This window comes from Drosophila subpulchrella, unplaced genomic scaffold (assembly GCF_014743375.2).
Source record: "Drosophila subpulchrella strain 33 F10 #4 breed RU33 unplaced genomic scaffold, RU_Dsub_v1.1 Primary Assembly Seq28, whole genome shotgun sequence".
NCBI classification, from domain to species: Eukaryota; Metazoa; Arthropoda; class Insecta; order Diptera; family Drosophilidae; genus Drosophila; species Drosophila subpulchrella.
In genome coordinates this window covers 194,672-221,487 of record NW_023665563.1, presented here as the reverse complement: position 1 = coordinate 221,487, position 26,816 = coordinate 194,672, and the positions used below count along the sequence as shown (strand labels likewise).

Below are 26,816 nucleotides of genomic sequence, written 5' to 3'. Positions count from 1 at the left end.
CACCAGAACGATCTCCGACGAGCTTTCTCTTTTGGAACCACTGGACTCCACCTCCACCAGCTACTTGGCAGCTAAATCCTAGTACTCAGATCGGCTAAGAGTTTCACTAGTCGAAAAATCTTATTCTTTGTAGTGTGACCGAAGTTTTCGAAGTTCACCCGCGACGCATGTGGCATGGCCTTACTGTCAAGCGGCTGGGCTTGTGGCCAAAAGGAAAACAAATCAATTGGAGCAATTTAAAAAAGAAGAGTCTGCTGGTGCACAAAGAAATTAAAATAAAAATAAATGAAATTTTCAACGAATATTTTTATTTATGTAAATTATAAGTTTAAGGCTTCCTTCTCGTCCCACGGATGCTTCGCCATCTTTCCAGCTCCACCGCAGTGCAGCTCCGAGTCCCGCGGGGTTGATCCGCTGATGCTGCAGTAAGTCGCCCAGCATCCTGGCAGTGGTTGGCTATGGCTTCTCCAACTGTTCTTTAGCGGGCGCCCTATTTTCCTCCTACCTATAGAAGCCAGCGGGTCCTCCAGCTCCGCTTAAGCTGCCAAGTAGCTGGTGGTGGTGGTGTACAGAGTGCTAATGGAAAGGTCGTCGGAGATCATGTTACTGGTGGTTCTGCTAAAAAGATACTTCTATAAGTACAACGCAATCAAATTCTTTTGGCCAGATCTTACGTTCTTTGAGAGGACACGCCCGGCAGAATCCTTCCCACTGGGATTCTCTAGTGGATCTCCTTCACAGTGGCGGATCTAGGGTTGCTGGCGCCCGGGGCAAAGCGAAAAATTCCGCCCCCTCCCTATTTGCTGTACGAATAACATTAGGAGTATTTAAAGTGTAAATAGGTTATTAATTATTAAAAGCTTATATGTTTGAAGAATATTATTTCATATCGATTCTTTTGCCAGTTACAACGGAAAAAACATTATTATTTGTGTTTTTGCAAGACAAAAAAATATTACTTTTAGAATATAACTTTTCTGGCCTTGATTGCCGCAAATTCAGCAATAATATCATTGTAGTCGAGTGATGCTGCTACTTCATTTTCGATAGATAGTATAGCTAAATTTGACAGCCTGTCTTGGTTCATGGTTGTGCGGAGATAAGATTTTATCAATTTCAGTTTACTGAATGATCGCTCACACGAAGCCACGGACAATGGTAGAGTCAACAAAATTTTCAATGCCGTCACAAGTGTTTTGTACGCCTCTGTCCCCAACGATGAAATATACAATAGTATTCCTTTTGGAGTGAGATCAAGACTTTCTCCCTTCTTATTGGCCCTTTTCAGAAGAAAAATCAGCTAATGATTTGCATTTATCGTTAACTTCCAATAGTTTTCCATTCAAAACTTCTTTATCGTCATCAAGATATTCTTTGAAGTTGAAGAAAAATCCGAGGCGCTCATTCAGCACTCTCAAGCTAGCAAAACGAGTAGAAACTTCGATTGAAAGGCTGTCCAAAATTTCAACTAAAAAGCGTCTTGTTTCTTCGTAGGTATCGAGCGCAGCGTCATCAGCAAGTTCACCTGGCATCTTACGTTTCTTGATTCTCCTCTTCGAAATCGTTACGCCCATTTCTTCACACAGTTTTTTAGCTTTCAATATGACTGTGTCGCAAAGACTAACTCTCCACTCTTTTATGTGGTCTGACAATGTCTCAAGTAATTTGGGGAGACATGCTCTCTAAAAGATTTGCCAAAGACTGGTAGAAAAAAAGGTCCAGTCGGACTCGATTTAGCGCCTCTTAGATTTGGCGCCCGGGGCGCTTGCCCCTTTCGCCCCCCCCTAGATCCGCCACTGCTCCTTCAGCACATCAACTATTCTGCGGATTTTCCCCTGTTGTGGTATTGCTTCCTGTCGGTCGATATCCCACAATAAAGGACAACAACTTGGATTAGGCGTCTTATTTTATCTGAACTGATCTCCTGCAGTCGATTTTGGGGTTTTCCTTCCATTTTTAATTTTTAGTTTCCACATCGCCTTTGCGCGAACACCGCCAAAGATCAAATTTCTTATTCTTTGGGCCGCGGCTAACGGCGTTCATCGAAATTCACTCACTAAATCTGGTATTTTGTCTGGTATTTCCTTAGCTCATCTGAGTACCGCGCTAGTAAACAGACCCGGCGAAGAGCGTTAGCCGCGTACTTGCCTCTCGCTCACTCCTATGGTTAGCTCGCGGTTTTCGTCGATGTAAGTACTTGGCTAAAAGCGGTGATAGAGGACGCTCTCGCTTATATAGGGAACAACCTCGTTCCCAATCCGGCTTCCACTTCCTATAGGTCCAATTTGACTATTGGGATTCGGAGCAGGATTGAAGATGGCGCGTAAAAGATGACGAGGCACCCGTGGGAAGCTTTTAACTACTAATTTACATAATTAAAAACATTCGTTGAACAATCCATTTATTTTTATTTTAATTTTTGTGTGTACCAGCAGACTTTTATTTTTTAAATTGTTCGAATTGGTTTGTTTGTCGCTTGTCAACAAGCCCAGCTGCTTGATAGTAACACCATGCTACATGCATGAACTTTGAAAACTTCTCTACAAGGAATATGATTTTTCGACTAGTGAAACTCTCAGCCGATCTGTGTACTAGGCATTAACCCAAAACCAGAACTGGCCATAATAAAAAAATAAAAAAAAATTACGTTCCAGTTCCATTGTTTCTGGAAAGTTGATGATTTGTTGTTCCATCTTGACAACCTTTTGTGTTGTTATGCAGCACCAATTCTGTAATGGACAGCGGTTTAGATTAACCTTTTAAAATATTGTCACTCTAACCAGCCACGCTGCCTTTTACAAAGACGTAAGTACCATGACGTATATTTTTAAACACGCGTCTTGTTCTAAAAGTTATTCAAAGTGTGTTAACGCTGGATGCCATGTTTTATAATACAATTATAATGCGTGTAAAACTAATGAATTATTCTGTACTTTTTATGTGAAATGGCTATGCATCTTACATATGGATGTACAGCTGAAAATCTGCGTGTTATTCTTTTTTAGACCACAAACCGGTTAATTCTATTCTTAATTTCGATCGCGAATCATTATGATAATATTGGTGCGTGTATATTTTTATTTTATCAGTTTCTAAATACATACATTTAAATTTAAAATTAAATGCCTACACATGCATATGTATATATGTATACGTATATATGTTTTCACAAATTTGCAGGGAACTCGCAATTTTTGTAAATGTATTCACACAATACACACAGACATTTAAATCTATGTATTTATATATATGCAGGTAAATATAAAATATATATATGTGCATCTCTAAAATATTATATAAATTTAGTCGAAATCGTTGAGGATCGTACCCGGCGTTCATTGTCGAATTTTCATTGGATACTTTGCGGGACGCAGCTATCATCCAAAGGCTTTTGGGAAACCGCCTAGTTATTATGAGCACCCTTTTAAGTTTAGGTATGTTGTTCCGGCATGTTTTTTAAGATTCATCATCGTGAGTGCATCAATATAAATTTTACCCGACTGAATTGATTTTGCAGCACCCCTGTTTGTAATGTTTTGAAGAGTAATCCTTGAATGTTTAAAAAAAGATCAATGCAGATAATAAAACGTCAGAAATAGCGTGTTACAGTGATGAACTTAATTATTGGCACAGCCAGCATTTTCAACTGAATTTTCAAGACTTTTGCTCTATCTCCTATGCTAATATTTATGTGGGAATTATAGTGGCTTACAGCGTAAATTTTGCAGTTTACACTTTTAACTTAACGCTAGATACATATGTACATGGGAGTGTATTTAAAAGGAATATTTGAATGACCAAGGTATCAAATGAAAGTACAAATTATCTAGAATAATTTACGTATTACCCATGTACAGAGGCTCTCGGCTTATTTCGTGCAGAAGTAGAATTAAATTTAAGGCTAAATATCTCCTAAATTAAAAAAGATATCAACAAAATTAGCTTGCAGTTTCATAGAGTTTAATATTAGATTATATTGACTTGTTCTATTTTATTTTTATTTCCAATAAGTAACATTTAAAACTAAATATACAATAAAAATGGCTGTACGTGCCGCATCTTATTTCTTGCAGGCAACATAATCCTTAAAATTAGTGTTAGAACTTAAAATAAAAATTTTGCTAACGCCTTCGTCATGTTTGATAAAATCTTTTAAACATGTTTCCACTGAAAAAAACATTTCCTTTGGTTATTTGATTCTATAATGCCATAAGCGTACTTTAAAAATTTACTTTGGATTGACGTCCTGGTACAACTTAACTCTTTGAATGAGTCGCTCCCAAAAATAAAAACAGGCTTCCCCTTGGTTCTTCCGTACATGCACAATCCATATTAAAACCGCGGCAGCTTAGCCTTAGTTTTTAGGTGGGTATTGTGGTGTTCGGAATTCTGTTGGGTGCAAAAAAATCGTATTTAATCGGATGAACATTTAGTCAGTGAGGACTCATATGAAAAAAGTATATCAATTCAAACGAAAATTGGTCGAATGCATGCTTCCAGAGCTTAATGAAGCTGGGTCGGGTAAAATGAAATTTAAAAACGTAAACCTTCGTTCATCGTTAATCCACTTTTGTCCACATTTTAGTTTTTTTGTCCACATTCAGTCTCCAAAATATAAAATTTCAAAAAGTTTTGAAAATCAAAAAGTTGAATTTTTCTATATTTCGATTGGTCTACCGGCAGTAGACCAAAGGCGACTACTCTACTATATACATATGTATATGTATATGTACATGTATACATGAAAAAGTGAAAATCTACTGTGAGGGTAATCGTAACGATCGTAACGAGTGATACATTAATTGAAAGGTATCGCTAAAACTAAAAGGATTAAATACCAAAACTTTACGAAAATCAATTGGCTTGGGGGAAATATCGGTGAAAGTGAAAAGGTAAAAAGTTGTAGAAAACTTGATCTGTTAGGCTGTTGGGGATAAATACCCAAGTTAGCCTATTTGTATTTTTACTCAAAACTCGCGTCGAATGACACCTCATTTACTAAAATCCGGTGATCCGATCAAAAGTTAAATACACTTCCTTAAATTAGCACATTCACAAAATTTAATGTCAGAAGTTTTGTATGTTAAATTTGCGATCGTCACGACCCTTTACATCGTTCTAAAACTTTAAAATCTAATTTTTTCATGGGATAATACACACCTGATCATATTAATAGGTACACACATCAACTCTGACTTAAAGCTAACAAAATAAAGATTTATTCATTGTTTCAAACTTAATATTTGTTCTCATTGGTTCTTAAACTATTTGTTTTTAATAAAATAAACTTAACTGTAACATAGGATAATTATATAACATAAAAGAGATCATTTTGTGTTTCAGATACGTTTTCAGTGTGATCATAATAATAGGTACACTTCATGTGTTGGTAAGAAAAAAAATTTTAATTTCCATTTTGTATTATTTTTTTAGGTAAATTAGTATTTCCTTACTTAGTATCCAGTGTATCCACCTCTATTTTGGGCCTTTACTGCTATTATTTTTGACATACTTTTAATAAGAGCCTGGCAGGTCTCTACTGGTGTCTCATACCACAGTTTTCGGACACCTTCCCATAATTTTTGTTTTTTGAAAATGAATGGTCTTATAATTTTGTTAGACAGTAGACAGATTTAAGCGTTATGGACGTTAAAGTGGGCTTGGCAATCAATCGATAGGTATTGACGAGACTTATACATTTCAGTTAAAATTTTTTTATCTAGCATCAATATTGTGAGCGCCAAAGGCGGTTTGTGGGCGTGGCATATTCGGGTGACATACTTGCGCTGCGTACAAGGTTACGGAATCTAAATCTGAAATCCCAATTCTCTATCTTTAATACTTTCCGAGATATCCGCGTTCATACTTATGATTTTTTGAGGTTTGGGCGTTAAAGGGGGCGTGGCAAACTTTTTTTTGGGTCGTGGCTGTGGGCGTGGCACCTTGCTGAAACAGACTTGCGCTGCGCAAGAAGCTTAGGAATCTGCATGACAAATCCCAATAGCCTAGCTCTTATAGTTTCCGGCGTCCATACGGACATGGCTAGATCGACTTGGCTAGTGATCCTGATCATACTTTCCGACGAATCTAGTATACCCTTTTAATCCACGAGTAACGGGTATGAATAGGAATTATCAAAATGCACTTTTTAAATGTGACACCCTGCTAGTGTACGTTGAAGACTTTAGAGCGTATTTGTTTTAAGTAAAGTCTTAACTTATCAGAGTTTAGCTTGGGACTCTAGGTGTACGAGACTACGTTTGGGTAACTATCTTTGAGAGTTAATTAACTGTTTACAATTGCAACAACCAAATACACACATCACGTGAACGTAACTATCTTAATAGTGTAATACAGTAAAACTTGCTATGGTTACTAAAATGTGTGCAGTGGTCATTTTAACTAACCAAATTTTGTTGTGTGTAGGTAAAAAAGTGAAATATGATATGTTTTCTATAGTTTTCCGTTTTTCAAAATATTATAGTTAGGACAAACAGTGGACAAATCATTATATGAAAATAAATTTTTAAAATTTCATCATTTTGATTTTTGAAAGGTATGGACGTGTACGCACGCTACTTTTTCTAAATTTCTAAGTATTGTCGCTATGCGTTTTTCGGTAAGTTGTTTGACCGATTTTTATAAGTTGCCGAGGGAAGTAAAAGTCTTCGTCGCTAGTCTTTTTTCCTAGCGCAATAAAATGCTTTGGAATACATCAAACCTCGTGAGGCACATGTTCCATAAGGAGTGGTCTTCACGCTAGCAGACCTAAACTTAGAGGTGAGAAAACCCTATGACTTAGACCTCCTAGCCTGGCGGAATAATGGTAAGAACTACCATATTTGTATAAAATTGTGATGGTTTTTTAATAGTTGTTTTTATTTTGCTGTATAGTATAACCTTGGTATATACGGTGTAAGAAGAGCATTGGAATGGTATCATTTTACAACATTGGCAATGCTTCCGTTTTATTTAAATATATTTCTTTATCGGATTGAAGCTATCTGACTACCAATCTAAGCTTGTATGGGGATCGAATCCAGGAGTAAACTTTTAATTTATTTTTTTCGTGTATTTCCATATTATTGTTTTTTTTGTTTTACTTTTAAGAGTTTGTTAGTTTTGATGTATATTTGAATTAATTGAAAGTAGTTGCCATTGAAAAATGGAAAAGATAATGAAACAGTTAAAATTTATATTTTAAATGTATTTCAAACGGGTTATTATTGCGATTTAAGACTGTTTTGATTCGATAGCCCTTCACTGAGTTAAGTCGTTGGTTCTGGCAATGCTCAATCTTTATTCTTTCAGATTCTTTTTTAGCTTTTAAATAAAATAATTTTGTAAAATATAAATGTTAGTAACAACGCGTAAAAATTTTTAAGGATTGTTTCTAGCTTTAGTGATATTAAAAAAATAGTCTGATTTTTTTAAATAATTTGAAATTCTTAAAAATACAAAAAAAGGATATCCCCAATAGTATAAGATAGTATGTAAAAAAACACCGAACCTATAATTTGTTTCATATTAATTACCCACCAATTTTCCGATCGTTCCTATGGCAGCGATACGATATAGTCGTCCGATTTTGATCAAATTAAATTCGCAATTCTGAACTAATAAAAAAATGTTATTTCCAAACGTAGGAGGTTATACACACCTGATCATATTAATAGGTACACACATCAACTCTGACTTAAAGCTAACAAAATAAAGATTTATTCATTGTTTCAAACTTAATATTTGTTCTCATTGGTTCTTAAACTATTTGTTTTTAATAAAATAAACCTAACTGTAACATAGGATAATAATATAACATAAAAGAGATCATTTTGTGTTTCAGATACGATTTCAGTGTGATCATAATAATAGGTACACTTCATGTGTTGGTAAGAAAAAAAATTTTAATTTCCATTTTGTATTATTTTTTTAGGTAAATTACTATTTCCTTACTTAGTATCCAGTGTATCCACCTCTATTTTGGGCCTTTACTGCTATTCTTTTTGGCATACTTTTAATAAGAGCCTGGCAGGTCTCTACTGGTGTCTCATACCACAGTTTTTGGACACCTTCCCATAATTTTTGATTATTTGAAAATGAATGCTTCGCCAATTTTTTTTTTAAGTCTCCCCACAAGTTTTCAATGGGGTTAAGGTCGGGGGATTGGCTTGCCACTTCAGAACGTCAACTTTTTGGTCCTCGAAAAATTTAGATAACAGCCTTGATGTCTGTTTTGGATCATTATCTTGCTGAAATACCCAACGTAATGGCATATTTTCCTTAGCATACGGTACTATAACTGTTTCCAATATGGATTTGTACTCTTCAGCGTTCATTTTGTTCGTAGTTTGATAAATTGGACCTACGCCGTACCAGGAGAAGCAACCCCATACCATTATATTGCCACCTCCATGTTTGACTGTTTTTTTTTGTAAACCGTGGATGGAATTCCTTTCCGTTAGAGCGTCGAAACTTCCTTTCACAGTCATTTTCAAACAAATTAATCTTGGTTTCATCGCTCCATAATATGTTTCACCATTTTTTCTCCCCGGTGCATCCTACCCGGTCTTTGTGGTCCCTTGCAAAAGTTTGCCTCATGGTGATATTTTTTTTGCGCATAAGTGGGACTTTTTCGGCAATTCTTCCTGGTAGGTTGGCATCTTGTAGTCGTCTTCGGATAGTTGGAGCACTAACTGAATTCCCAATTTCGGCTGCAATAGCCTTCGATGACTTAAATGGGTCCTTTTTGCTCAAAGTTACTATGTAGTGGTCAAGGGTTTTTGTTGTTTTTAGTGGCCTTCCACGGGTTTCCTGTCTTGGTTTTCTTTCTAATGCATTTTTAACAAAATTATGAGACCATTCATTTTCAAATAAACAAAAATTATGGGAAGGTGTCCAAAATCTGTGGTATGAGACACCAGTAGAGACCTGCCAGGCTCTTATTAAAAGTATGCCAAAAAGAATAGCAGTAAAGGCCCAAAATAGAGATGGATACACTGAATACTAAGTAAGGAAATACTAATTTACCTAAAAAAATAATACAAAATGGAAACTAAAATTTTTTTTCTTACCAACACATGAAGTGTACCTATTATTATGATCACACTGAAATCGTATCTGAAACACAAAATGATCTCTTTTATGTTATATTATTATCCTATGTTACAGTTAAGTTTATTTTATTAAAAACAAATAGTTAAAGAACCAATGAGAACAAATACTAAGTTTGAAACAATGAATAAATCTATATTTTGTTAGCTTTAAGACAGACTTGATGTGTGTACCTATTAATATGATCAGGTGTGTATGTTAAAAATCACCAAAGAATTAATAAAAAAAAAATTTCCGAATATTCTTATGGGAGCTATAAGATATAGGTGTCCGATCAGGCTGGTTCCGACTACCTGCAAAAGAAAGAAGATTTTTGGCAAAGTTTCAGCCCGATAGCTTTAAAACTGAGACTGAGAGACTAGTTTGCGGAGAAACGGACGGACAGACGGACATGGCTAGATCGACTCTTCTAGTAATGCTGATCAAGAATATATATACTTTATGGAGTCGGAAACGTCTCCTTCACTAAGTTGCTGCAAGGGAATAAAAAAATATTATAAAACAAGTTATGTTCTTTGCTTATCGACGCTTAAACCTGCATGACCATTGACCAAGTTGAAAGCCCTTCGCAGAAAAACCTTTTCCACTTTCAAAGTTCTTGGCTCTCGCTCCAACAAAATCATAAAAATTACATTTTGTCCAAAATATATTTCCGCCCTTTCGCACACATACACACGAATCCCCCTTACAATTGTGCATTGTGTACGCATTAAACCCTGGCAAGCATTTTCTATCGCGGATGGAAATATTTAGTGACTTCTAGAAGGTAGAAAACGATCGTCCGCGTTTTCCTGACGGGAGTCACTTCTTGTTACTTGTGGAAGTGTCGCCGAAGTAACTTCTGGAAGTCACTCAGAAATGACTTTACAGACGCTTGTAGAAGATACATAGAAGAGGCTTTCACAATTGGAAAATCTTAAATAAACAAGAAAGTAAGTAAACTTCGGCAAGCCGAAGTTTGTATACCCTTGCAGATATAATTATTAAATTTAATTCGAAATTCTTAAAATACAAAAAATGATACTTCCAATAGTATAAGATAATATGTCAAAAAACACCGAAGCTATAATTTGTTTCAAATTATTTTCCCACCAATTTTCCGATCGATGATATACAGTGGTGCTCCTCATATACTTAAGCCACAAGACTAACGAAAATTAAGAAAAGTTTTTATTTCACAGCTCCAACACATAAGTTCTACATATCAGTGTTCTAATAGAAGAACAACCAAGTTATAAAAATATAAATTCAACGAAAAACTTATAAAATCTGTGACCATCTCCAAAATGTCCTGCTCACATACTTAAGCCACCTGGAAAAAAATGGTTGAAAAAGTTAAAATTTACCCAATATTCCTTATACTTTTAATTAATTTACTTTAATATTGAGTGGGATGACCTTTCTGCTTAAGAACAGCGGAGCAACGCTTTGGCATTGAATCCACAAGACGTGCGCACTGTTGAGGGGTGATTTTCTTCCACTCTTCTTGCAAAATTCGCCACGTATCGTTTTTATTTGCTGGTTTTTTTTGGCCAACGACTTGTTTAAGAATTCCCCACAAGTTCTATATAGGGTTCAAGTCGGGGCTCTGCGGTCGCCTTTGCAAAACATTGATTGCCTCTTGGTTAAGCCACGACTTGACTATCTTGCTGGTGTGTTTCGGGTCGTTGTCCTGTTGAAATATCCAGGCAAGTGGCAAATTATTGGCATATTCTCCAGATAAATTGTTAATAAGGATGTCCCCGTACATTTCGCCGTTCATAATGCCTTCTATCTTCACTAGGGGACCTACGCCCGATGCGGTGAAACAGCCCCAGACCATAATCGAAGCGCCACCATGTTTAACGATCTTTTTCGTATATTTGGGGTCCAATTGTTTGTTGGGAGGACGTCGTACATATGGTTTACCATCACTCCCAAAGACATTAAACTTGGATTCGTCGCTCCAAACAATCATGTTCCAAAAATTGGGACCTTTTTGAATATGCTCTCTGGCGAATTGAAGGCGCTTTTAAACATTTTTAATGGACAGCAATGGCTTTTTTTGGGCAATGTGTCCATATAACCCGAATTCATTTAGCCGTCTTATGGTCTGTGCCGACACATTCACGCCATAATCTGCCACCATTTGACCTCTGATTTGCGTCGAAGTCAAGAACGGATCGGCTTTACTGATTCTGGAAATCCGTCTTTCGACGTTTAAAGTGGTTTTTCTGGGCCTTTCACGTGGAATATTTTTCCAGGTTCCATGTTTCTTATAAAATGCAATGGCATTTCTTACTTTGCCAGGCGAAAAATGTAGTCTTACAAATTTGTAGAACACTTGTGTTTTTTTCCGTAATGTTCCCATATTAGCTTTCTTTCGGCCGGATTTTTATTTTAAGCCATAGCGGTCAAATTGTTTTGGGAAACGTATTTTATATTAAATATTTTAGTTTAGAAAATAACTAGCACAACTTTCCCGGAAAAAACACAAGTTTGACAATTTTAGCTCAAGGTGGCTTAAGTATATGAGCAGAGCGCAATACTCCTTTTTGACTTTTATTGAATTTTTTGGGAACCCCCGAATTCCTACTTGTCATTTCTTACTGCGATCAGCTGCTTAAATAACAGTGTGGCAAAATGCAAAAAATTTCAGGCCAAAATAAATATGTTCAAACAAGAGAGAACGCTATAGTCTAGTACCTCGACTATCAGATACCCTTTACTCAGCTAAAGGGACCTAAGGAAAATGGAGATATGCAAGCAGCAAAGCGAGATTGAAATGCGCCACCTACCGGCGATAGACAGATTTAAGCGTTGTGGGCGTGGCAAAGTTTTTTTTTGGATCAATCGATAGGTATTGACAAGACCAATACATTTCAGTTAAAATTTTTTATCTAGTATGAAAATTGTGAGCGCCACAGGCTTGGGCGGTTTGTGGGCGTTAGAGTAGGCATGGCAAAGTTTTTTTCAGATCAATTGATAGGTATTGACAGGACCAATACATTTCAGTTAAAATTTTTTATCTAGCATGAAAATTGTGGGCGCCACAGGCTTGGTCGGTTTGTGGGCGTTAGAGTGGGCGTGGCATATTCGCGTAACAAAGTTGCGCTGCGCTCAAGCCTACGGAATCTAAATCTGAAATCCCATTTCTCGTGGGTCAATCGATAGGTATTGATGAGAACCATAAATTTCAGTTAAAATTTTTATTCTAGCATGAAAACTGTAGGAGCCACAGTTTTGGGCGGTTTGTGGGCGTTAGAGTGGGCGTGGCACTCTGCTGAAACAAACTTGCGCTGCGTAAGAAGCTCAGGAATCTGCACGACTAATCTCAATAGCCTAGCTCTTATAGTTTCCGAAATCTCAGCGTTCATCCGGACGGACAGACAGACGGACATGGCTAGATCGACTCGGCTAGTGGTACTGATCAAGAATATATATACTTTATGGGGTCGGAAACGCCTCCTTCTGCCTGTTACATACTTTCCGACGAATCTAGTATACCCTTTTACTCTACGAGTAACGGGTATAAAAAGTTATTAAGAAAACAGTTTAGGGTAGTGGCAGTGGCTTAAGTCTATGAGCACCACTGTAGTCGTCCGATTTTGATCAAATTAAATTCGGAACTAATTAAAGAATGTTATTTCCAAGCGTAGGTGGTTATATGTTAAAAAAACCAAAGATATATCTAAAATAATTATTAATTATTATTATTATTAATTAATATGGGTGCTATAAGATATAGTTGTCCGATCAGGGTGGTTCCGACTTATGTACTACCTGCAAAAGAAAGATAGCTTTAAAACTGAGAGACTAGTTTGCGTAGAAACGGACGGACAAGCGGACAAGGCTAGATCGACTCGTCTAGTGATGCTGATCAAAAATGTATACACTTTATAGGGTCGGAAACGTCTCCTTCACTGCGTTGCCAACTTCTGACCGAAATCATAAGACCCTCTGCAAGGGTATAATAGTTATCATTATCATTGTTATCTCTAACTGTCATCATTATTTCTCTAACTGTTTCTTTGACAGCCATATCTTACAGTCGTCCGAGTTTTATTAAATTTACTTCGAAATTCTTAAAAATACAAAAAATGATATTCTTAATAGTATAAGATAATATGTCAAAAACACAGTAGCTATGATTTGTTTCATATTATTTTCCCACCAATTTTCCGATCGTTCCTATGGCAGCTATGGTATATAGTCGTTCGATTTTGATAAAAGTATATTTGAAATTCAGAACTAATTAATAAATGTTATTTCCAAGCGTAGGAGGTTATATGTTACAAAAACAACACTTTTATACTACCTGCAAAAGAAAGAAGACTTTTGGGAAAGTTTCAGCCCGATAGTTTTAAAACTGAGAGACTAGTTTGCGTAGAAACGGACTGACAGCCGGACATGATCGACTCGTCTAGTGATGCTGATCAAGAATATATTTACTTTTTGGGGTCGGAAACGTCTCCATCACTGCGTTGCAAACTTCTGACTGAAATCATAATACTCTCTGCAAGGGTATACAAAATATTAATTTTATTTGTTTTGCAATATTTTGCATTTGTTTATCTTATAATGGCCTTGACCGCTTGTAGACACGGTGACTGGCTTATAGGAAATGCTGCTGAATAATAGCTCCGCTGACATAAGAAATTTACTAATAGCCATATCTAAAGGAAACAGAACCAAAAATTGTTTTTTCTCAGTCAAATAAAAATAAACTTTATAATCAAACATGTGGAAAACCTTTTGATGCTGCGTTTCTCCGCAGTAACACGCAATGTAATGTCCACAGCTAGTTTAAAATATTTATACAGCTTCACACAAAGCACATAATTTCGCACCCTTTGTTAAGATGGACATTTTATTGTTATACAACTAAAAACATTTAGAAAAACAAAGCAACATTTTGTAAGTAAAGAAGTTTCATACAAAACCGCACTAAACACATACAAATCGCGAAACGAAATGACGGTCGGTCGAAAATAACAGCGTGGTTCTATAGGGAGAACCGAGGAATTTTTCCATTCTATCTTCTTTTCAACTTCTATAAGTCATTTGGAAGACAGTTTTTATCCCAATAACTTTGTTTTTGTAAAATGTGTATTATCGTCATTCTATCGCCCAGAAATGTTCCCAGAAGTTCCAAAAGGTTCGGTATCAATTTAATGTCCTCACTGACATTTGGTTACGTCGAATCTACATTTCTGGGCCTTAAACTTCAAAGCAAATGACCCAGACGGAAAATTTCCAATAATTAACTCAACGTTGAACTCATTGCCGACATCGCACCGCCCTCCGAGCCTCGTACGCCGTTGAACATCTCCGCTCCGCCGATCAATAGCAATACATATGAACAAGTATTACCCAACGCCTCAAGGAATGATGACCCAGGTACAGCTACTGCTACCGTTCCTGAGTCTGCTAACGCAGATCGTACTCGACTGCTCGATGCTGCTCGTTGCATCTCGTAGTGACCTCTTACGGAAGTTTCACCTTGCCCCCCGTCTGGAACTGCTGGCAATTTCATTCCTATGTATATCTGTTGAGCTTTTTAAACCAATCTTACAATCTTGTCCGATAAAATGTTTTCGGAAATCAGATTATACTGGTCTAAATTTGTAACCTTCGAGGATTGATTGGTTATTTTTTTTTTTTTTTTAGCCTTCCAAGACTTGGATCCGCTGTCCTACAATTTTACAACTTTCTTTATCCGGCCTTGGAAGCTTTTGGCCCACCATTAGCTGTTTCCCCTTCTTCCAAGCCCCCGTGGTTTTCCAAACATTTGTCGTACCTAAAAAACAAAAAATCAAGGCTTTATCAAAAATACCAAATATCGGACTTTTCCCCATCCGCTCCCAATTCCTTACTGAAAATAGACCATCCTATAATCAAGACCTTTTACAGTGTAAAGAAAACTGCCGCATAGATTTTTGGTTAACTCTAAACGAAAATCTAACTCATTTCCTCCGTCCCTTCGAAAAGTTCTGATCCCGAGATCTCCAATTTATTTGCATCTTTTTTCCAGTCAACTTATTCTTCTAAACCGTCCAACACCACTACACCGTATTCCTATTATATACCGCACGCTAAAAACATATTCTTATCCCCTTTAACAGAGATAATTTTGGAAAGATTGTTCTCTATTGAAGTTTCATACTCAGCTGGTCCTGATAAAGTGTCATGGTGCATTTTTAAATACTGTGCGCAAAATCTATTATTTCCGATAACACATTGCCTTGCCTGCCTATGATCTGGTATGAGTCCTACATAATTCCTCCTCATAAAAATGAGTCGTTTATCAAATCGCACCCAACGAGTTATTTTTATGAATGAGCTATCTCATAATGTTGATGCCACCTTGGACCTTTGCCTTTCATACTTTTTATAAGCGATCCTACCTCAAGTTATATATTACTCTTCTATTTTTATGTAAACCGATGACGTTGAAGTCTGTTTCTCCTATTCTGATTGGTACTTTCATTCACGCCTTCAATTTTACCTCATCGAATTTCAGAAGTGGTGCGACAGTAATCTCCTTTTCCTAAACCATGCAAAATGCAATCTTATGACTTTCTACCGTTCCTCCCCGGATCTTGTCTCCTATAGTTTTGGCAATCACAACCTAGACCGCATTACTACTTCGAGTGACCTTGGAGTCCTTTTCGAGCATAAACTATGCTTCAATAGTCATATTACTGCAATGGAAAACAAAGCCAAGGGTGTTAGCTTTTATTAAGCGATGGTCCAAAAAATTGTACGATTTGTATACTACCGAAACACTGTATGCAATGGAATATTATTCCTGTGTATGGAGTCCACAGTATAAGGAGCCTCAAACCATTATCGAATCTGTACAAAAGCAATTTCTGATCCTTGCACTGCGTAATCTGGATTCTGGTAGACTGCCGTCATTACAACACCAAAGAACTTGCAATGCCATAAAGTTTGATCATAAGCTTCTTTTGTGTCTTGTTGTCTCTGAATCGCCTCTTTCCTACATGGGCTTAAACGTTCCATCAAGATTTACTTGCTCATTCCGACCTTTGCGCTTGCTTTTGTGCAGGTCGAATTATGCCCAACATGAACATTTTCGTGCAATATGTAACAACTACAATAACCTATATAAAATTTTGTCATTTGAATTACATCTGAGTACTCTTCCGATTAGTATATAAAGACATCTTGTAGCATTAGACTCGTAATTATTCTCATTTTCTGTGCCCTATTTCATCCAACTTAATAAAAATCAATATCATGGGTTTGTGGGCGTTAGAGTAGGCGTGACACCCTTACTTACGCTGCGCAGGAAGCCCAAGAATCTGCAAGCCAAGTCCCAACATTCTAGCCCTTATAATTTCCGAGATCCCAGCGTTCATACGGACAGACCAAGTTGACCCGCTGATGCTGCAGGAAGTCTCCCAGCATGTCATACATGGCCACGGCTGGTTAGCCATCATCATCCAGCCTTCGCTTCTTTGGGGCGGCCCTTTTCCTCCCTCCTTGAAAGTACACATAAAATCATATAAAAGTTATCTCCTCATCCAGCACTTCCACTCTTCTGCTTCCTCACCTTGTTGTGGTACCTTACGCTGTCCCGCAGGTACTTCCAAGCCAGCACTGACGGCGCTGAGGAAGAGCAGAGTGCGTGGCGAACTGTTTCCATGGAATAATTAACAATTTAAACAATTTCTCCTTTTTGTCGCCCCCTCTTTCTTCAATAACCTCATACAGATTTCAATTATTCCGATTAGGTTAATGCTCTGCATTTTACCCCTCCGTTCTGACCTATGGTCTATTCACACCCAATATTTGGTTGGTAAAATTGACCAACGCAGTTAGTTTAGTAACTATACTAGCGTAAAATCTTCCACACAAAAGTATGCAAACATAAATACAAATTTTCTCCAATATGTTGTTTATAATTCCCAACTGGGTCTAGCAAATCTCCTAAATGTAAAGACTACTTAAAGTATATTCTCTAAAGACTTTAATATACTTCCACGCTAGATGGATTTCACTGTGCAAATTTAAATTGCAATTTGAAATTAATTTTTATATGTTGCTTATCAAAAATTTTTTTTGGATGGGATAATTGGATAACTTTAAAAACAATTATTTAACTAAAATCCATGGGTTGGGTCCATTCTACCCTTACAATTACATAACTATTTTTTATAGTAGCCCCCTGGTAAGAGCAATAGTTACAGACCCAATATATTCTTTGTTGAGCGAGAGTCGTCGCCAAATAATGTTAAAATCTACGATATTAAGTCGTTGGCCTATCAGTCAAATACTATAGTCCCTCCTGAACGCTGAGATGAAGTTGTTAGGTGTTATAATTGCCAGGATATTGGACACACAAAAACTAACTGTGGTGCTAATCATGAATCTCGAACCCTGTTTGCCCTGGTAGGTCTCAGGATCAATTTAAGTGCATTAATTACGGTTCCAACCACAGTGCAGGCTACCGCAAATGTCCAGCTTTTCTGGAAGCAATTGCTCGTCGCAAATCTGGAACAACCAAGTAACAACCATTAATTAAATTTGTACTTGTCCCTCTACCTGCTCAGAATGCTTGAAGCCCAGCTCTACCTTTTCCATCTTCTGGTTCTAGCACTTCCAATTTAATACAACGCGCACCTGAAGCTCCTTCGTCTAGTGCTGGCTTTGAAATACTTAGCTCCCGTATTGACCAGATGAAATCAATGATGATGAAAATTATGGCGCTTCTTATAACTTAGTTCACCGGCAGTTCGCCTTCTGATGCGTCTAAGATCAGGAGTCATGTCTAGTTACGACATTCCTTTACCTGAGTCTCGAGTTTGAGCACCATGTTACCGCTAATTAAATTGATGTGATGCTTATAAACGAAAAGCATTTCAGCAGCCGCTAAGATCTCAGAATTTTTGGATATGATTTATTGACGGCCAATCATTTCTCCGACCGTCTTCGAGAAGGGGCTGCTATTTTTGTCCGGTCTCACTTGCAATACTCCTTGGTCTGCTCAAGGTTTTGGGCAACTTTTCAGCGTATTTTCAAACCGTTTAATTATAGCTGGTGACTGGAATGCTGTCCGTATAAACGCTGAGATTTCGGAAACTATAAGAGATAGGCTATTGGGTTTTGGCATGCAGATTCCTGAGCTTCTTGCGCAGCGAAATGGGTGCCACGCCAACTCAAACGCCCACAAACCGCCCAAAACTGTGGTTCCTACAGTTTTGATGCTAGAATAAAAATTTTAACTGAAATGTATTGTTCTCATCAATACCTATCGATTGACCCAAAAAAAAGTTTGACGCCCACTTTAACGCTCACAAACAGCCCACAAACAATAATCGTAAATATGAACGAGGATATCTCGGAAAGTATCAAAGATAGAGAATTGGAATCTCAGAATTAGATTCCGTAGCCTTGAGCGCAGCGTAAGTTTGTTACGCGAATATGCCACGCCCACTCTAATGCCCACAAACCGCCCAAACCTGTGGCTCCGACAATTTGTATGATAGATAAAAAACTTTAACTGAAATGTATTAGTCTCGTCAATACCTATCGATTGACCCAAAAAAAGTTTGCCACGCCCAACCATATATTGTGATAGGTTGCGCATTTCAGTCTCGCTTTGCTGCTTGCATGTCTCCATTTCCCTTTGGTACCTTTAGCTGAGTAACGGGTATCTGATAGTCGAGGTACTCGACTATAGCGTTCTTCCTTGTTTAACATATAAACTCCCACGCTTGGAAATAACAATTTTTAATTAGTTCTGAATTTCGATTTTAATTTTATCAAAATCGGATGACTATATCATATAGCTGGCATAGGGACGATCGGAAAATTGGTGGAAAAATAATATGAAACAAATTATAGCTTCGGTGTTTTTTAACATATTATCTTATACTATTGGGAAAATCATTTTTAGTATTTTTAAATTTAATAATTATAACTGCAAGCGTATACAAACTTCGGCTTGCCGAAGTTAACTTCCTTTCTTGTTTCAATGTTAATTTGTTTTCCATTTTTGGAGTACAAGTCCCTTTTCTAGACTGTTATGTTTTGTTTTAGTTTTCAGTACCCATCTACATGCCAAAAATTGTTCAAATAGAACAAGTAGAAAATGTGGGCGCTAGACGGATTTTAGCGTTATGGGCTTTAGAGAGGGTGTGACACCCTGCCGAAAAAAATGCGCTGTGCAGGGTGTCCAAGAATCTGAAAGCTTAATCCCAACATTCTAGATAATATAGTTTCCGAGATCTCAGCTTTCACACGGAAAACCGGACATGACTAGATCGAATCGGCTAGTTATCCTGATCAAGAAAATATATACTTTAGCAGGTCGGAAACGCTTCCTTCTACCTGTTGAATACTTTTTCGACGAATCTAGTATGGCCTTTTACTCTACGAGTAACGGATATAATATGATGCACTACGAGCAGTACAAACATGTGGCCCAACGACACCAAGCACGTGCTTGTTGCGAGTTCGCGAGGAAGATACAAAAAACAAATAGAGACGGGACACAAATGAAAATAATAGAAGCAACTAAGAATGAAGCAAATGAGTTAAAATATTAGTTTTTAATACCGGGATAGAGGTTGATGTGCAAATTAAATGGTAAAGGTTGTTATAATTTTTACATAGAACGCGAAAGGGCTCGTGCAGACAAAAATTTGATGTACATCGTGGCAAATTTAGGGGATAATAATTTCGTGTTAGTCTAGCAGGGACATTGAAAGTTAGGTGGTTTACAAGTTCTACAGAATCAATACCACCTCTAATAAGATTTTGTATAAAAATAGTACCAAGCATTGTTCTACGATTTACAAGTGTAGGTAAATTAAGCAATAGTAATCTACTCTGATAGGAAGGTAGCCTTACGTTTTGATCCCAGTTCAAACTACGAAGGGCAAAAAGAAGAAATTTTTTTTGTACCGACTCAATACGGTCAATGTGCACTTGATATTGTGGACTCCAAACCGAAGACCAATATTCCAAAATAGGACGGAATTTAAGTTTTGGGTCCAGAAGAACGCCTAAGTCATTAACGGAATATATACGGTCGAGTGACGTATTTTGAAGAGAGTAACTAACAAAAGTAGGAGTACCCCTATAAAAAGTCATAACGTTGCATTTAAGGCAGTTCAAATTTAAAAGGTTATACTCACACCATCCCTGAAAACAATCGATATCTGACTGTTAGTTGAAACCCGACGCTATATCGTTATATGATAAACAAAGCTTAACATCATCAGCATACTTTAGTACACGAGATGTTTTATGGTAGAGGGAAGATCGTTAATAAACAAAGTAAACAGCAAAGGACCCAAATGACTACCCTGAGGCACTCCAGATGTCACGTAGATCAATTTTGAAACAGCGTTCTTGAATATGACCCTCTGAGTCCTACCATTCAAATAACTTGAAATCCAAGTTAATAGCTTACATGGAAACCCAAGCTGATTTAATTTGAATAATAGAAGAGAGTGGTTGACAGAGTCAAAGGCCTTACTAAAATCTGCATATATAACGTCATTCTGCATTTTTTTCTTAAATCCATTAATTACAATAGATGACAATTCAAGAAGGTTGGTGGTGGTCGATCTTCGCTTAACAAAACCATGCTGACACGGTGATATTAGCGAGGAACATAAATGTTGCAAATGAGAAGTAATAATACGTTCAAATGCTTTAGGAATTGCCGACAATTTGGAAATACCTCTATAATTCTGGGCATCCGCTTTCGCACCCTTTTTGTGAAGTGGAATGATAAAAGAGTCCTTCCAGATAGTAGGAAAAACTGATGATGAAATAGACAAATTAAAAAGTTTAAGAATCGGTTTACATATGGTTGACGCACAAAACTTAAGCACACACCCGGGGAGTCCATCTGGACCGGGAGAATAAGTTGGCGTTGTTGTTGCTAAGTCTCTTAAGAGAGAACTTTCCGTAATTTCAGGGGTAAAAATACAATTTGCCCTATTTAAGGGATTAGAGTAGTTAGAATTTGACCAAGCAGCCGAACTATAAGTAGTTTGGAAAAACTCGGCAAATAAATCAGCAATTTCAGAATACGTCGATGCCTCCATTGAGTTAAAACGTACAGATGAAGGCAATGCCGACGACTTACGCTTGGCATTAACAAAGTTATAAAACTGCTTCGGATCATTTGAAAATTCGAATTTACATCGACTTAAATACATAGAATAGCAAAGACTATTGAGAACATTAAGGTCCGATCGAGCAACCACATATTTCCAAAAATCAAATGGCTTACCCGATACTTTTTATAATTGTTAGTTTTAAGGTTTTTAAGTCTTTGAAACGCATTGGTAAACCAAGGAGACCTGTTTAGCTTTAAAGGAAGCCTATCAGGAACGCATTCATTAAAAAAAGTATTAAACACTATATAGAATAGTTCAGTGGCACTTTCAATATCCATACAATTGTACAAGTCTGTCCAATTATATTGAGAAATCATATCGATAAGTTATTATAGTCACATTTTCGAAAACATCTCATTTTAGCTGGAGAAACTAATGGAGAGAGGGTATCAACGCAGGGGAGGCAGATTGTCAATTCCATTGTTGGATGATATCGGTCTTCAGGTACAACAAGAGCGTAAATTCTAGATACCGTGACTTCAGACGGGTCTGAAACAAACACAAGATCAAATCTAGTCTATTTAATGAATTCCGTATAAAGCTTACTTGCTGTAACGATAATTCTAAAAGGCCATCTACAAAATCATGGACGGATAAGGGTTTGGCGACAAGTAAGTCAGTAGGAGGAGACCAAGAAATATCAGGGAGATTAAAGTCACCCAAAACAATCAAAAGGTCTCTGTTAGAAAGAGGGGATAGAACAGATTTTATGGCAGACAGATGGTGCGCATAAATTATTAAATCAGAGCCAGGTGGAATATAGGAACATGTAACAAAAATGGATAAGGATTGCAAGGAAACTTTTCACACTAACAAATTCAATTTCGTTAGGGGTATCATAGTGCATTTTTTCGGATGTTAGGCTAGTGGTAACGGCAATCAGCACACCGCCTCCCCTACGTGAGGAGCGATCGGTCCTATAGGCATTAAAGTTATTTGACAGAACTTCAGAGTCAGATATCTCAGATATCAGTAAATGCAGAGGAGTCAGCATAAAGCTTGGGTAGCTTCATATTTAGTCCCCTAACATTTTGATAAGCCAAAAATAAACTTTTTAGTTTTTTGGCGCAGTGGAAGGTCTGTTATTTGTTCTCGGTTTATTGGGAACAAATTCTTTTATTACTAAATCATCATTAAGCCAAAAGCATTCAGAAAGTAGTACCTTAAACATATCAGGCGGTGCAAATATTTTAAAAGAGGATATACTACGTGCATATGAAAATCGAAATTGTTCAACTGAAATATTCTCGGATGGGAATTTTTCACGTATAAATTCCAAAACATCCTCAGATGTGGTATCTGGGGTGAATCTAGAAACAAATAATTGCTTCCTATGTTGAACAACTGACAGTTTCTTACGTCCCTCAGCAGCAGATTGAACCACACTAAGCTGAGAGCCAGAAACGGTACCTTCTGTACCTATAGGTACGGTCGGCACCGTAGCCAGCACTGAAGATTTTTTTACCACCAGACTTCGAGAAACAGTGACTCCACCTGAATCAGCTGTATCCCTATTCGCAGTTGGTTCACTTACCCCAGTGTCGACAGAAACTGCTGCAGCTACCAGGTTCGGATTTGGGGAGGATACCGTGACCGTATTAACTGCCGCTAAGCTGGCTTTTTTGCGCTTAGGCGACTCAGTTAGTAATTTTTTATTATTAAATTGGGCACAAACGGAATTGAACCCCTCATTGATCTGTTTAAAAGCCCCTGAGAGATTAAAAAGGCTGTCTCGAGTCTGCTTCATAAAGCCGCTCATCTCAACTACCATTTCCTTGCAGGATCCACATGACCACATGAGACCAGAATTCAGATCAATGAAGTCTTTGACTGCCAGAAAATCCTGCGCATTTAACGTGCATCATCGATTCGCAGAGCCAACAGAAAATAAAAGGGTCTTTAGTTGAAGACGAAAGAGTACAATTTTTCTTACAGCAGACAAGAGCCATTTAAAGGAGATGAAATAAAATAAAATAAAATATGAAAAATACCTCAAGTAAATTTGGCACTGGGATCAAAATCCAAAACCACAAAGGCACAAAACACGAAAAAAAAATAAGAGCTCGAGGTCGCGTATTAATTTAAATGTAAGAGAGCACGAGAGAATAAATCTTCTATCGACTGAGCGTTGCTTGTGGGACACTGACAACTTTACGCACGAACAGTTACAATGTAAAGCAAGCAAGAGAGAGAGAATAAGAGAATAGCACACCAAAAGTGTACCAGAAATTCGGCAGGTTCCGAGAGAGTTTAAGTCACAGTTGTAATATAGAGCGGGAAAGAGAGTGGGAATAAAAGAGTTTTAGCAAGATTAGTGAGTGTAAAATTACACTAACAAAGCTAGGAGATTAAACAAATCTAATAGAAATGGTAAAATAACTATAACCACATACCCGTTTACTGGGGGATCTAGTCAAAAACACTAACACAACTATTAGGCAAAGCTTTGTTAAAAAACAACCACAAGAAACTCGCAAAAAATCTCCGATTAAGACAAAAACTCAGAGCACAAAAGTAAACACATCTGTTCACAAGCGACGCTTAATCGAATGGTCGAATGGTAACATTTTTCACATATTTTATTATTGAATAGCCCCAAAATTATTTGTAGAACACGACCATTTCATTTATATTACGCCAATTTCGTATTGTCTACAGTATTTAGATATAGGTATCCTAGATTCGTCGGAAAGTATGTAACAGGCAGAAGGTAGCGTTTCCAACCCCATAAAGAATATATATTCTTGATCAGGATCATTAGCCGAGTCGGTCTAGCCATGTCCGTCTGTCCGTCCGTCCTTATGAACGCTGAGATCTCGGAAACTATAAGAGCTAGGCTATTGAGATTTGACATGCAGATTCCTGAGCTTACGCAGCGCTAGTTTGTCTCAGCAGCGTACCACGCCCACTTTAACGTCCACTTTAACGTCCACAAACCGCCCAAAACTGTGGTTTTTACAGTTTTGATGCTAGAGTAGAAATTTTAACTGAAATGAATTGTTCTTATCAATACCTATCGATTAACCCAAAAAAAGTTTGACACGCCCACTTTAACGCCCACAAACTTCAAAAAATCGTAAATATGAACGTGGATATCTCGGAAAATATCAAAGATAGAGAATTGGGAGTTCAGATTTTGATTTCGTAGGCTTGAGCGCAGCGCAAGTTTGTTACGCGAATATGCCACGCCCACTCTAACGGCCACAAACCGCCCAACCCTGTGGCCCCCACAATTTCCATGCTAGATAAAACATTTTAAGTGAAATGTATTAGTCTCGTCAATACCTATCGATTGACTTCAAAAAAATTTGCCACGCCCACTCTAACGTCCATAACGCTTAAATCTGTCTACCGCCCACATAACCATATATTGAGATCAAGGGTAGGTGGCGCATTTCGGTCTCGCTTTGCTGCTTGCATATCTCCATTTCCCTTGTGTCCCTTTAGCTGAGTAACGGGTATCTGATCGTCGAGGTACTCGACTATAGCGTACTTCCTTGTTTTCTTATGATGTCAGTGGCTACCATGAATACAGTCACATGTTGGAATTTTATTTGTGTCCAGCGAATCTTTTGTGTACACCAATCATATATTTATTTATTCCGATTAATATACAATTCACTGATTAAGGTTTTCTTACTTTTTTTCAGACTGTTGTACAATATTAATATTGCTATTAGGACCAGTACCAGTAGACTAAAAACAGAATCGACTCACAAGAACTTACTTATACATCCCAAACTGAATTTCGAAGCAGAAGAAGAAAAAAAGGACAATTTAAAAAAAATGACGCTTCCCAGTGCGGCTCGTGTGTACACAGATGTGAATGCGCACAAGCCAGATGAATATTGGGACTATGAAAACTATGTCGTTGATTGGGGCAATCAAGACGATTATCAACTGGTCCGTAAATTAGGACGTGGAAAGTATTCTGAGGTTTTTGAGGCTATTAATATAACGACCACAGAAAAGTGCGTTGTCAAAATTCTGAAACCTGTGAAAAAGAAGAAGATTAAGCGTGAAATAAAAATTTTGGAGAACTTGCGTGGAGGAACTAATATAATTACACTGTTGGCCGTTGTAAAGGATCCAGTATCCAGGACTCCGGCTTTAATTTTTGAACACGTCAATAACACAGATTTTAAGCAACTTTATCAAACGTTAACTGATTATGAGATTCGCTACTATTTGTTTGAGCTTCTTAAGGCACTCGACTACTGCCACAGCATGGGAATAATGCATCGCGATGTGAAGCCTCATAATGTTATGATCGATCACGAAAACCGAAAATTGCGCCTTATTGATTGGGGACTAGCTGAATTTTATCATCCCGGCCAAGAGTATAATGTGCGGGTGGCGTCAAGATACTTCAAAGGTCCCGAATTACTGGTAGATTACCAGATGTATGATTATTCACTTGATATGTGGTCACTGGGTTGCATGTTGGCATCGATGATATTTCGAAAAGAGCCGTTCTTCCACGGTCATGACAACTATGATCAATTGGTACGCATTGCTAAGGTGCTGGGCACCGAAGAGCTCTACGCATATTTAGATAAATACAATATTGACTTAGATCCAAGATTTCACGACATTCTACAACGTCACTCACGAAAACGATGGGAAAGGTTTGTTCATTCTGACAACCAACACCTCGTTTCTCCAGAAGCACTAGATTTTCTAGATAAACTATTGCGCTATGATCACGTTGATCGACTCACAGCTCGCGAAGCTATGGCTCATCCGTATTTTTTACCTATCGTCAATGGACAAATGAATCCCAATAATCAGCAATAAGTTCTTTCACTATGATGAATACTGTGTTTCGAAATCGGGATAGCAGCCATTTAACATTTATGATAACAATTACAAAAAATATAAACTCCGAAGAGAAATAAAATAAAATAAGCTACTGTCTTAAAAAGCTCGATTTATTGATCTGTTTTATAGGGAAATAAACCAAAATACACGAAGTCCTTATAGTAAAATTCATGTTTTCCAGAATATTCTAATATCGGTGTTTTAATCAAATATCTTATTCTAATTCTAATCAAATTTGTTTGTATTTTTTTTTTAAATTACGTTATACTGTGATTAACTATTTTCCATTTTGTTGAAGATTTTATTTATATTGTATGAATAATACAACTATAATGTTGTTGGTCAATCCCAATGGCCCATTATAGCTTTTATGGCTTAGGCATTTTAATTGATTAAGAAGAGTTAAATTATTTTTACGAGGCTAAACGAGATTTTTCGAGTCTGGTGAATACAAAGTCTGGTATTCACAAAAAAGCAGTAAAAATAAACTGTTAGCAAATAATTCTGAAAGCGTGAACATTATTTTTGAAATCACACGCGTTTATTGCAGGGACCGAAAGTAAACATTTTTTTGACAAACAAAGTGTCCAGAGGCTATAAAGTTTTTTTGTCAAAAATATTTTTTGACAAAAAAAATAATAAAAATATTTTTTGACAAAAAAAAATTTAAGTATTTTTTGACAAAAAAAAAAAAATATTTTATATGACAAAAAAAAAAATTAATTGACAAAAAAAATAAAA

The 26,816-nt window shown here is 37.1% G+C and overlaps 1 protein-coding gene and 1 long non-coding RNA gene across 5 annotated transcripts; one reads left to right on the top strand and one right to left on the bottom strand.

The window, feature by feature from the left end:
* Nucleotides 1-339: 339 nt before the first annotated feature.
* LOC119559657 lies at nt 340-2,045 on the bottom strand. Of its 3 annotated transcripts, none has more exons than XR_005220899.1 (3): nt 1,538-2,045; nt 675-803; nt 340-615 (listed from the first exon to the last, which is right to left on the bottom strand). It is a non-coding gene; the product is annotated as an uncharacterized LOC119559657 (long non-coding RNA). The 3 variants fall into 3 exon arrangements; XR_005220897.1 differs by having other exon boundaries at nt 960-1,573; XR_005220898.1 differs by lacking the exon at nt 1,538-2,045 and adding an exon at nt 960-1,009 and having other exon boundaries at nt 340-618.
* Nucleotides 2,046-2,655: 610 nt separating this feature from the next.
* Nucleotides 2,656-26,178, top strand: LOC119559656 (casein kinase II subunit alpha). Of its 2 annotated transcripts, none has more exons than XM_037872707.1 (2): nt 2,656-2,805; nt 24,905-26,178. In XM_037872707.1, exon 2 carries the CDS (start codon nt 25,041-25,043, stop codon nt 26,049-26,051), a length of 1,011 nt encoding a protein of 336 aa, XP_037728635.1. In that variant the 5' UTR covers nt 2,656-2,805; nt 24,905-25,040; the 3' UTR covers nt 26,052-26,178. The 2 variants fall into 2 exon arrangements, with proteins under 2 accessions (XP_037728635.1, XP_037728634.1); XM_037872706.1 differs by lacking the exon at nt 2,656-2,805 and adding an exon at nt 3,307-3,434.
* Nucleotides 26,179-26,816: the final 638 nt, after the last annotated feature.

Excerpts from the sequence above, each read along its gene's own strand:
- LOC119559656 (XM_037872707.1), top strand. The coding sequence starts at position 25,041 with ATGACGCTTCCCAGTGCGGCTCGTGTGTACACAGATGTGAATGCGCAC.